The sequence below is a fragment of the Galeopterus variegatus genome, unplaced genomic scaffold, assembly GCF_000696425.1.
Source record: "Galeopterus variegatus unplaced genomic scaffold, G_variegatus-3.0.2 Scaffold1942, whole genome shotgun sequence".
Lineage (NCBI taxonomy): Eukaryota > Metazoa > Chordata > Mammalia > Dermoptera > Cynocephalidae > Galeopterus > Galeopterus variegatus.
The window spans coordinates 115,822-128,388 of NW_007728053.1; the positions used below are offsets into that span (position 1 = coordinate 115,822).

Sequence of the window (12,567 nt, forward strand, 5' to 3'; positions counted from 1 at the left end):
CAGTGTGAATCTGGCCTTCACATCTTGGATATGAGGGGTGACAACCAGCTCTGTATCTCATGAAATATTCATAACCGATAAAAAAATGAAATTAAAATCTAAAAACTTAATTAATTAATTTTTAAAAAGAAATAAAAGAACAACTCTTAGTTTTAAAGAAAGCCACGTTAAATCCCAGAGGGTATAAGAAATAGTTTTGACAAGGAAATGACACAAGAAAATATGGGTAGAGTGTACCTGAAAACCAAAAAGATGTGAAATTCACCGAGAGCATGTTGTGTTTCTTAGTTTACCTACTTGTCATTCTTAGAAGGGGTGAATCAAAGCACCCCAGCTCTGGACTCAGGCTCTGTTCTAGATGAGAGCAGGTAAACAGTCCAGCAGGGAAGCTTGTCCATAGCCCACAAATAGTAGCTCAAGACTTAACCTCTAACCAAACTCTTTGGACCTTAAACTTTATCATGGATCTTCCAAGTGAAGGAAAGAAGCTCCAGAGCACATTTGGGGGATCAGAATGTGAATGCAAATGCGCCTCCGAAGGAGGAAAACCACCATGGAGAAGAAACTTCCTATGGAGAGAAAACTGCTGAAAAAGAAATCCCAGGCCCCCGGATTGGATCATCGCTGGCTGGGGGGGCAGAAGAGGAGAGGGGTGTAAAGCCTCCTGGTATCGCTCAATTCTTTTTACACACACTCCACCCACAGAGTACTATGCTTGATTTTTGCAGGGCTTAGAAATCCACTAACCCAAACCAGTGGGGACATCATAAGAAAGTTCCCAGGGTTAACCCAGCCAGGGAGGTGGGGAGTGTCGCTAATACAAGTAAATTCTTGAGCACTTCAGAATATATTTCATTCCTATTCCATTCCCCCATCCCCATTGAAAAGAAGCACGAGCACGCCGCTCTGTTTCCCATATTGCCCAGCCAGCAGCATTTCCCAGTCATTTTCGTAATGAGGCTGCTGAGCACGAACCTTTTGTGTATGTCTGAAACAGAGCAAATTCTTTACTCTTTTCTTTCTGATAGGTTTAAAAAGTGAGAAGATACAACAAAATGATAGATGGCTGTCATTTTGATGTTACCCACCTTAGATAAAATACAGTGCAATGTATTTTACATACTTTGGCGTGTGGCCTGTGTAGATACATATGTATATGTCTGTATACATATGTATATGTACACAGTCATTATTATGTCTAGATTTTGCCACATAACGTTTTGGAATTAGCTTTCTATGGAAGTTCTTTTGTAACGTCTGTATCTTTCTTCTTGCAGTCTTTTCTTATTTTCTTTATGTGGCTGCCCTATTCTTCATTCTCTTTTAATGGCTGTTGTCTTCTAGACTAATTTCCTGTAGCGTTTAATGCTTTGACATATGTCAGGTTTTATTCTGTAAGAGATTTCTTTCTTTTATAAGATCGTGTGTTGTTTTATCTTGGTTTGGGTTTTGTTTTGTTTTGTTAATGCCTGCAGCATTTTACTCTTCGTTTTCTTCCTTCACTCTAGTTATTTTCTTTCTTCAGAATTCTCCTCATGTATTAAATAACTTACATATTCCTTCCCCCTTCCCTGACACCATTTTCTTTCTGTTTTCCCCAATTACAGTGGTTTGAATGGGAAAAGATGGTCTATTTTTACTCCCCTCTGATCTTGTTTCATCCTGTTTTCTCTTGAAATTCTCTCCTTTCCTTATTCTTCACTCTTTCCTACATTTTCTCAGTCTCCTATTTTCACTTTCTTATCGATTATCTCTTGACTATGAAAATACAAACACAGTAGCTCCCAAATAGATCACTTACTTAGAGATGTATCTCTTTTTCAGAGTCATAAGTAATTTTTGTCAGCCACATCCCTTCCCAGCTGCCAGTATATTCTGGCTTCCTGCCCCTTCTTGATACTCCTGGTAGGGTTGGAACAAGACAGAGGAAACCTGTTCCTCTCCTGGTGCACGGAAAGTAATCATCCCAAACCAGTGGGGTATGCCCAAGACCACCCTGTGAGCCACCCACATGGAAGGAAAGGACCCAGGCAGGCTCAATTGGTTTTCTTGACAGAGTTCATTGTCACGGCAACCAGGGCTGCCTCCTGAACTGCTGAGGCAGTCTCCATTTCTACTTAGAGCGTGAGCCCTGGTAACACAGAGCTGGCCTGATCACAAATGCCTGCACTCCCAGACTCGGACGTGGGAGTCCCACCCACCGTGGGAGTACCATGTACCCTGGGGACATGCAGGGACCCTCCCAGGCTGGGGTGGCAGGGAAAGAGCAAAGATAGACTGTTCCACTGTGCGCGGCTCCCCTGTGGGTTCCAGGACCTTTCCTCCTTTTTCTTTGGGGTCTTGCTTTGTTCTTCTGTATCTCTTCTTTTCACGGCTGGAGGTGCCCAGCCTCCTCTCTCCTCCTCTTCTCTTTTCTTTTTTCTCCTCTTCTCTGTGGCAGGTGCCTCAGGACAAAAACCACAGTCTGTGCAGAGCAGCCTGTGCCTCTCCTGAGGAACCCCCATAACGTGTTTGGTCTCTTCCGTCACTGCTCTGAAGACAAATCTCTTTGCATACTTTGCATACTTTACTAACAGAGAATGCTGACTACTGATACGATATTTTTCTGGTGTGAAAGTGGGTGTCTTTAATTAATTTTAATGACGGATTCTCAAAGGTACATCAGCAAAACAGTCTGGTGAAAATGGGGAGGATGCGTGTGATCTATGTGATCTGCCAGGTAAAGTATTCCGCGACGCTCTCAAACTTTCCTACTGTATGATAATGTTTCTGGGAATGTCCCATGACCAAGCATGAAGTACACCTGCCAACCACATGCAAAAAAGCCCTTAGAGTTGGGGGGAGGGGACAGTGAGTTAATAATGTAGGAATCTAAGCCTTCTTTTTTCCTGTGGGCATAATGGATACTAAATTTTAGAAGCTGAAATATTTGTAAGCCCTGGATGCTGAGTTTAAATTCTCTTGAAGTTGTGGACAAAGCTACCAAAAACAACAACAAAATCAGATTTTGTGGGAAGGGATTGTGCCAGCTCGTTTTGAGATTATCAGCTCATGAGCTGAGTTTCCTCTTTGTAGATATAAGCTTCTTTTCTTCATAAATGTGAATGAACGTGATCAGATTCTCTACGCTCATAATAATATCTCACAATAATGTTAGCCAAGATAAAATCCAGACATTATATGACTATAAAGGTCGATGTCTGTCATTCACAAGAATAGCACTTTTCCGTTTTTCTGAACCTTAATGTATATAGATAGCTAAATATCATAATCACATCAAGTCATTATAAAACCAAATTGGAATACAATTGCTGGAAAATTCTTGGGGACATTTACTCTTATTCAGAATAGGCTTTTCGGAAACAGCAGAATCTGATAGTTTATTTTTCCTGTTGTTTATGTTAGCCACTTTAGGCTGCTTTTCATTTAAATATATGAAAAATGCCCACTCAGGTGGTCTGAGTACAGGCCAAAGTCATCTTCCCTCCAAATGATTTCATTGTGAGTCAAACACCAATTTGGAGTTGACTGTAATGGTCAGGATGATTTCTTTCACTAAACACTGTTCCTCTGTCTTTCCTTTTTCTTTCACGGGTTTTAGCTGAGAACTGGATAGTTGCAAACACGGAGCTGATCGACAAGACCAAGTTCACCATCACAGGTCTGCCGACGGATGCAAAGATCTTCGTGCGAGTGAAGGCTGTGAATAAGGCGGGTGCCAGCGAGCCCAAGTACTACTCTCAGCCCATCCTCGTGAAGGAGATCATAGGTAGGTGGTAGGCTTTCAAGATGTGGTCTCCAGGTTACTCTGTTTGCTTTTATTTTTTAAAACCCCTTTCTTTCTCAAACCCTCCTATTGTTGTCACTCATTAGATATTTTATTCACGTCTCCTGGGAGTTAGAAATGAACAAAACTGCTCTTTTTGGGCAGTGTGGGACGTCAGTTTTTGGTTTAGAACTTGGTACTCTGAAAACCGGTTAGTGAACCTCACTAGATTCCATGAGCCAACTCTGGCTGAGCTGCCGATTGACACTGGAGAGAGTGTTGACACAGCAGTACATACGATCTCTGCAGCAGCAGTGTTACCCAAATGGGTCTGCAAGGTCAAACCATTTTTATATAATATGAGCACATTGTTTGTCTTTGTAATGTTTTGACATCCGCACTGATGGTGTAAAATGAAGGTGAGTAAAACTGCTGGTGCCGTAGTGTGAATCAAGTCAGTGCCACCGAACCATGCTGCCTGTCCTCTCTTCCTCACCAACATGCATTCACAGTTAATTGGCAGACATTTTCTGGAAACTGAATGGAATGGGCCTGTCACTTCAAGTAAAACAATTTACAATGTCTGTTGTCAACTTGTCAATGAAAAACTTCGAGCTTTCAAGAAAAAATTCAAATTTTGGAAAACTTGTATTCACCACCATGGACTTGATAGCTTTCCACCCCTTAGAAATGTTTCTGATGAGGGCCGGCCCGGTGGCGCACTGGAGAGTGTGCCGCTTGGGAGTGCGGCGGCGCTCCCGCCGAGGGTTCGGATCCCATTGCCAGTCCCTGGTACGGGCACGACACCGAGGGTTGTGATCCCGTTACCGGTCAGTACAAAAAGGAAAAAAAAAATGTTTCTGATGAAATAGGTGGTGATATTAACCAATGTAATTTTTTGATATTGTGTAAAGGAATGTGTCAGCATTTGGGAGATCTGTAAAATCCCGTGGTGCAATGTTTTCCAAATGACCAAGACATGTTAAAAAAATCATGTATGGCTAAAAAGGTACATTCAAAATGCAAGTGGACAATAGATTTTAATCAGAGTATGAAAAAGGTCACTGTAATTGTTTCAGATTCTGCATTGCAGCTAACCTTTAAGGAACTATAACTCATCATGGTCTTTTTAAAAAAATTTTTATTGAATCATAATTGATTTTACAAATTTTGGGGGTTCAACATTGAAATATCTTGATCAAATCAATATTACTAGCATATGTATTGTTACAATCAAACTTATTCTCTATGTCCCTTGACCAATCCCTCCTCATCCCCTTTGGCCTCCCCCTTCCTGCTTCTAATCACCCTAGATTTCTTCTCTCCCTCTGAAAGAATAATGGTTACTCTGTTGATTTGCTGCCCAAATGATCTGCCCAATGCTGAGAGGCGTGATCAGGTCCCCCAATACTATCATAGAGCAAATGCTCCTTCCATCACTCTGAAATGGGCTCTGTGGAGAGAGACATCCTCCTCCTTTCTTTATGTCTGCTGGTGACTCTCCTTGTGTCAACTCACTCCAGTGGCTGGCGGACCATCTCCGTGGTGGTTGTGGCATCTAGCCACCTTTGTGGCAGCCATGGTTATCGTGGTGGCTGAGGTGGGCCACACACATGGAGGAGACATTTTTGGCCAGCTCCGTGGTGCTGGCAGTGTGCCTGGTTGTGGAGAGTGTCCAATCCCCGGTTCCATTCCCCAGTCCCCAAGTGGGTCCCGCAGCACTGGCACAGTGAGCCTGGTTGTGGGAGAGGGTCCGGTCTCCTTCTCCATGCCCTGGATAACTCATCATGTTTTAGTGTAGAATCAATGAGGAATATATGCAATTGTCTGAAAAGCTTATTAAAATATTCCTCCTATCTATGTGAAGCCAGATGTTCTTCATGTACTTTAATCAATACAACTTATTACAATAGATTGAAGGCAGAAACAAATATGAGAATCCCACTGTCCTATTAAGTCAGACATTAAAGTGATTTGCCAAAATATAAATTAATGCAACTCATCTCACTCAATTTTTCATTAATATAAAATATGGTTATTTTTCATTAAAATGTTATTTATATTATTTTTAAATGAATAAGCAAATATTATTTAAATTACTCAGTTTTAATTTCTAATATGGTAATAGATACAGCTTATATAAACAAAATCTTCCATGGGTTCGTGGTAATTTTAAAGATTGTAATGGAGTACTAAGACTAAACAATTTAAGAACCACAATTCCGGGGGAAAGAACACTGGACTGAGAGCCTGGATATCTGGGTTATAAATCATGTTTTGCCACAGGCTCATGGTGTGACCTCCTGAAACCTTTCAGGAGTGAGTTAGGGAATGGACGGACAGGTGGGTGGCTGGATAGATGGATGGATACATGGGTGGATGAAAGAAAGCATGAAGTGTGTACATTTTCTTAACAGATTCAGGACACACTGCATAGCTTTAATCCTGTTTCTATCATTTATTAGCTATGTGACCTTGAACAAGAGATTTGATCTTTCTAAGCCTTAATTTCTCTGTCTGCAAAATGGGGGTAATAATAATATTTACAACATGTAGTGAGAAATTGAATAAAGAGGTTTGAATAAATTGGATAAATTGATTAAAGAGGTTGTGAGAGTTGAATAAATTAACCCATGTTATTTGTTTAACAGAATGCTTGCCACATAATAAGCCCTCAGTATATGTTAGCTTTTATTATTATTATGGTTTAATTTGCAAGGAGTCCTTGCTGGGTCTCCAGTTCCTCATATGTAAAATTAGGGAGTTAGAAAGTCTCCATTTTCCCTTCAACCCTAACATTCAGACATTATTGTCATTTTCATCATCATCATGATTATCCCCAAAAGACTGTTGAGCACTTACTCTTTTCAGCCATTATACTAAATGCTTTACGTGAATAACCTTGCAGTTCTGTGAATAATCTTCACAATTCTGTGAATTAGAATTAGATATGCTGTTATCACCTTCATTTTGCAGAAAGGGAGACTGAGACCAGATATACTATGTATCTGATCTAGGACTCAAAGCCAGATCACTCTGACTCCAATGCCTGGCTTCTAACCAGAGCACTGGAGCCTGACTCCAGGTTCTAATCGTGACTGCATCACGTAGGGCAAGTCACTTAACCTCCTATACTTTAGTTTCCTCACCATAAAGTAAAAACAGTACCTACCTCGTAAGGTAGCTTTGAGGTTTCAATTATTCATGTACAACTTTTAGCCCAGTGTCATGTACTAAGCACTCAAGTAATGAGTCTCAAGAAATGAGACCTGCTACATGCCTGTGAGCCTGTGCGCCTTTGACTCCCTGCTCCTGACAGTTTGCAGAAACATGTTCTAGTGTCCGCATGGTGTTTAATTAATGAATATTAATACATAGTGGGCTAGGGGTGACAGTTATGTCCTTCAGCATAGTCACACAAGGAGAAGTGACCATCAAACTCCAACAGAATTACATAAAAAGCACGTGCTAGGTGCTAAAACTTTTTTTTTTCCTGGTGAGAAAGCGTGGACAGTACAGCTACTGTGGTGCCTGTAGATATTTTATGCAATGTTCAATGGAGAATATACTCGCTGTTAGAAACTGAAAAATACGTATAAAATGCTAAGAGAAAATGTGTTTTTCTATGAAGTTGCTTTTGCCTTATAGTTGCAATAAAGTCAAGGAGGTCAAGGATAAACTTTGCTGATTCAAACTGTGGAAGTACCTCTCCTTGAAGAAAACATTTTGAGCCAAAATTAGCATATATAATCTGTTCGTGGCACTTGTAAAATTTTATCACAGAGAAGTGACCATGGGGTATGCCGGTGAGCATCATGTCCTTATGCTTACGTAAGGCTATTTCCAGGATACTATACTGATTGCAAAATCATGCTATCTTACTTCACTCAGAGCCTCCGAAGATTCGCATCCCGAGACACCTGAAGCAAACCTATATCCGCAGAGTTGGAGAAGCTGTCAATCTGGTCATACCTTTCCAGGTAATCTTTCAGAAGCCACTCATTGTCTCTTTCCAGGGCTGAGGAGTTTAAGAAGTAGAGGGAGGTGCTCTAGCATTTAAGTTCCTCTTGATTCAGAATTTCCTCAGAGAGAGAGTAGATAAATAGTGGAAGAGATTCGAGGGATCCTTAAACAATCTTCTGCTACAGAAGTAGGGAAATCTATAAAACTGTCATCCATTTTCCTTCTGCATAAGACAAATGAAGGCTAGGCTTGCCTGAAACTCAGGGACTATGGTGGGTCAAGGAAGAAACATCAAGGTGGTACCAAATGAAGAAATGCTGGAAGATTCTTTCTGGTCCTATGTATCTGTCAAACTGATCATTTAAGTGAAACTCTCAGTGTAACATTCAAGAAAACAGTATACACTTAGTTTCCACCATGACCCCAAACCAAACAAAATTTGACTGAAAGGGATAACTGAAATTTGAAAGTTTGATGACACTTACTGAAATATGTGAATGTTATTAGATCATTGCTGCAGCAAAGAATCTGCTCTCAGTGTAACATTCAAGAAAACAGTATACACTTAGTTTCCACCATGACCCCAAACCAAACGAAATTTGACTGAAAGGGATAACTGAAATTTGAAAGTTTGATGATACTTACTGAAATATGTGAATGTTATTAGATCATTGCTGCAGCAAAGAATCTGCTCTTCACAAGATTAACCAGGCTTTGCTTACAATAATTGGTTTTGGTCTTTCTCTCTCTCTCTCTCTCTCTCCCTTTCACACACACACACACACACACACACACACACACACCCTGCCCCTCCCCAAGCCCCCCAGCTCCCTACTCATGTGTCCTTTTATGCCTCTAGACAGTGATATTCAATAGAACTCTCTGTGATGATAGAAATGTTCTATACATGCACTGTCCAACATGGTAGCCACTAGCCAAATGTAGGAACTAGTGCGGCTGGAGAAATCAGCTTTTTATTTTCTTCCATTTCAATTCATTTTAATTCATTTAATTGAAATAGCCACATGTAGCTCATGGCTGTTGTATCAGGCTGCGTGGCCTTAGAATTAGAGTTTAGGTCTCTGCACACATTTGAACACACATGTGCACACACACACACAGGGCTCTGCTCAAACCTAGGCTCCCATGAAAACCAAGTTAAAGTGACAGCCAATTCAGGCCATCCTCATTGCACTCAGGGCCCGAGCTTAGAAGAGGTGGTTGCCTACTGCATGCACAGTGTGTAACATCAGAACAAAAGCCCAGGAGGTGGGGAAGTGGGAACGTGGCAGAGGAGGATGGCCAGGGCTTGGTAAGCTTCTTCCCACTTCTCTCCTTCCACAGCCTCACAGAAAACCAGGAGTGCCAGCAAGGCAGGCACTGGGGATCTGGATCAGACTCAACCCCGCACTGGGGCTGCTGACTCACACCTCAAGTTTCCATACCATTCTGGCTAATCCCAGTTCCCACCTCTTGGGGGGTCTGTGTATTCAGCTTCTGTCACTGGGTCTGGGAAAGGAAAGAATGTGAGGACAGGGGCCTCCTAGGTCTGGCATCCCAGGGGAGATTAGACTAGAGTGTCACGTTTGTGTAGCTCCTAGAATTCTCCAGCATTTTTGGATTTGATCCTCAGAAACATCCTGTGAGGCAGGAAGTGCAAATTTCCTTACCCCCACTTGTAAAGGGAAGAAACGGACAGAGAAGCTAAGTGACTTGCCCAAGGTCACACAGCAAGTAAATGGTAGTGCCAAGAGCAGAGTCCATGTGCCCTGACACTTAGTCAGTGCTCTTTTCAGTCCGTACATTATTAGAGAACTCACATTTAAGGAAATAAGATCCAGAACTATTTTTCCCTATCTTTAACAGTTTCATTCTCTGCTTCCCACGTGCAAATCTGTGCACCCCAGCCATTCTTCAAGCTCTGTGGGCAGAGGTTTGAGGTGTAGCTCTGCATGCCTTGTCATAACCTTGCTGTAAGCCACGTTCAGAGCACATAGGAAAGCTGTGCCTCCCCTGGCTGAATTAATGCTTAGTTCAGTCTGTGGGAGTGAGCCTGGGTGCTCAGGAATTCTAAGAAATTCCCTTATAATAGAAACTGAAACTCATGTCCATGAATGAGACTACAATTTCTTAAAGTCTGCTCTTAGAGAATAGTTTCAGCAGCTAAAGGGGCAGAGAGAGAACTCTAGACAAGTTTAAAATGAGCAGCACCATGCGGTTGAATAATAATCATTAGCATTTAGATGATATTTAAAAATCCCTTATGTAGAGTGCAGAAAGTTTTCTCAGGACTTCAGTCTTTACAACCACCCTGTGAGATAAGTATTACCATTGTTCCTGTTTTACAGATTGGGAAACTGAGGCACAGGGGGTTTAAGTAACTTACCCAAGGTCACACAGCTATTAAGTGGTCAATATCTAAATACACTACAGATTCCAGGGCCCCAGAGCTCATGCTCTTAACCATTGTGCTGTGTGTGTTGTGCAGGCTTTGGAGTCCCAGCTGTGAAACCTGGTTCCAGCATGTCCAGCACAACCCTACATGGCCTTGGGCAAATCATTTAACTCCTCTATCCAAACAATGAGGATGATGATACTTATCTTGATGGGAAGATTAAGGGAAATAACAGATGTCATGTGCCTAACATAGCGCCTTGCTCACAGAGTACAATCAGCAGGCAGTAGCTTTAGTGCTGGAGCCGCCGACCACCAGACTAGAATGGGGGTATGACCCTGTCATTCTTGTCATGCTGAAAAAAATTCTTGAGACAATCTCATTGCCTCTCTGTACTTTTTCTGTCTTTCTTTTTAGGGAAAACCAAGACCAGAATTAACTTGGAAGAAGGATGGTGCAGAAATTGACAAGAATCAAATAAACATTCGCAACTCTGAGACTGATACAATCATATTTATCAGAAAAGCAGAGAGGAGCCACTCTGGGAAATATGATCTGAAAGTCAAAGTGGACAAATACGTGGAAAGTGCATCGATTGACATCCAGATTGTTGGTAGGTTTGGAAGAAAGGACTGGAATGTTCTGTCAAAGCAGTCCTTATCATTAAGGCAAGAATAGGAATTTTTGTTAGGCTGGCTCTACAAACGAGTCTTTTTTTAGAATTTTTTTAAAAATAGAAAAATTAGTAAGATTTGTTAGCATTTCAAAATAACTTTTCACTGACTAAAAGAAATAACCATTGGAGACTTAGGGCTTATATATTTAAGAAAATTGATGTATGCATTTTTTAGTGAAACTGATCTGTATTTCTTTACAATCCAGCTCTCTCTTACTCTTAGTTTCTCAACTCCCTGATGATAAAACTATTTCCTATGTTTAATTCTTGCATTTAAAAACATTGGAGATTCTAGACATAGTTTAACATGTTTCTTACTACATCTAAAATTCACTAATAATAAAGTTTTAGTGGAGAATGCGGAATTTGTATTAAATGTAAGGAAGATGTACCTAAATAAAGTCAAACATTTAAACACTGAATCAGTTGATCCTGCAGAGCTAGTTATATACTTACCTGCCCAAAGAATAAATAAGGTTAGTTCTTACTTCTGATCAGAATTAGGGGAATAGAAGAAGGACCTCTTATGAGTATACCCTTCTTGCTTGAACTGTTCTAAAATTTTTTGCATGTTAAGAAATAAATTTAAGAGCAGAGCTAGGAGAAGTTGTTTCCAATAATTTTTATTATTATATTTTCATAAATTTGTTGAAACTTGATGTTCTCTAACCGAAGGGGAAATTGCCTGTGGCAAGCCTCCCCTGGTGAATGGTCATACCCTTTAAACTAAGCATTCTTTTACCACTGGCTAAAACTTTTTGATTTTCATTAAGTTGAAGGGAGTGTTGAGGCTGCTCCATGCCCTTGGATCTGGCCTGGCTTCATCCTAAGGGAAGGTGCAGGGTCTCAGAAGCCCCTGAGTTAGGGTCTGGAAGAGCACTTCCTCCTATAACACAGGGAAGGACATTTAAAAATATCCTCATGTAACAAGTATAGATTGGGAGGCAAAGTGACCTCACAGTGATGCTGTAAACTCATCCTGTAGATCGTCCAGGTCCACCCCAAATTGTGAAGATTGAGGATGTCTGGGGAGAGAATGTTGCTCTAACATGGACACCACCAAAGGATGATGGAAATGCTGCCATCACGGGGTACACGATCCAGAAAGCTGACAAGAAGAGCATGGTAAGGCCTGTGTATTAGTCCATTTCTGTTGCTCATAGCAAAATACCTGAAACTGGGTGATTTATAAAGAAAATGTAATTTATTGCTTACAGTTCCAGAGGCTGGGAAGTCCAAAGTCCAGAGAACACATCTGGTGAGGATCTTGGTTGTGGCAACAGTTGGTTCTTGGTGGTGGCGACAGTGACCCAGAGGTCTCACATGGCAGAAAATGGTGGAGCAGAGAGAGGGACACTCTTCATGCTCTCCTTTTAAAGCCCTCAGAACCATGCCCCTGACCACCATCATTAATTCATTCACTACAGCATGGTCCTACAATCTAATCACCTCTTCAAGGCCTCACCTTTCAATTACCATAACAGGATTTCCCACTCTCTTAACACTGTCACAGTGAGAGTCAAGTTTTTGGGAGACACTCAATCTGAGGCATTCTTCCCCTGCCCCCCCAAAACTCATGTCCTTTTCACATACAAATACATTCATTCCATCCCCAAAGTCTTAACTTGTTTCACTTCAAAAGTCCAAAGTTCAAAGTCTCATTTGTGAAATGAATACAAGTTATCTACTACCAAGATACAATGGTAGAACAAGAATAGGGTACATATTCCCATTCAAAAAGGGAGAAATAGGTTGAAAGAAAGGGGT

The 12,567-nt window shown here is 41.1% G+C and overlaps 1 protein-coding gene across 1 annotated transcript in view; it reads left to right on the forward strand.

The window, feature by feature from the left end:
* Window positions 1–12,567, forward strand: part of MYBPC1 (myosin binding protein C, slow type) — a 101,688-nt gene that overhangs the window by 72,936 nt on the left and 16,185 nt on the right. Inside the window, exons 25-30 of the mRNA XM_008579693.1 lie at window positions 476–667; window positions 2,657–2,719; window positions 3,602–3,769; window positions 7,658–7,746; window positions 10,542–10,737; window positions 11,786–11,925. Of these exons, the coding sequence (XP_008577915.1) occupies window positions 476–667; window positions 2,657–2,719; window positions 3,602–3,769; window positions 7,658–7,746; window positions 10,542–10,737; window positions 11,786–11,925 (848 nt within the window). The remainder of the gene's footprint in view (window positions 1–475; window positions 668–2,656; window positions 2,720–3,601; window positions 3,770–7,657; window positions 7,747–10,541; window positions 10,738–11,785; window positions 11,926–12,567) is intronic.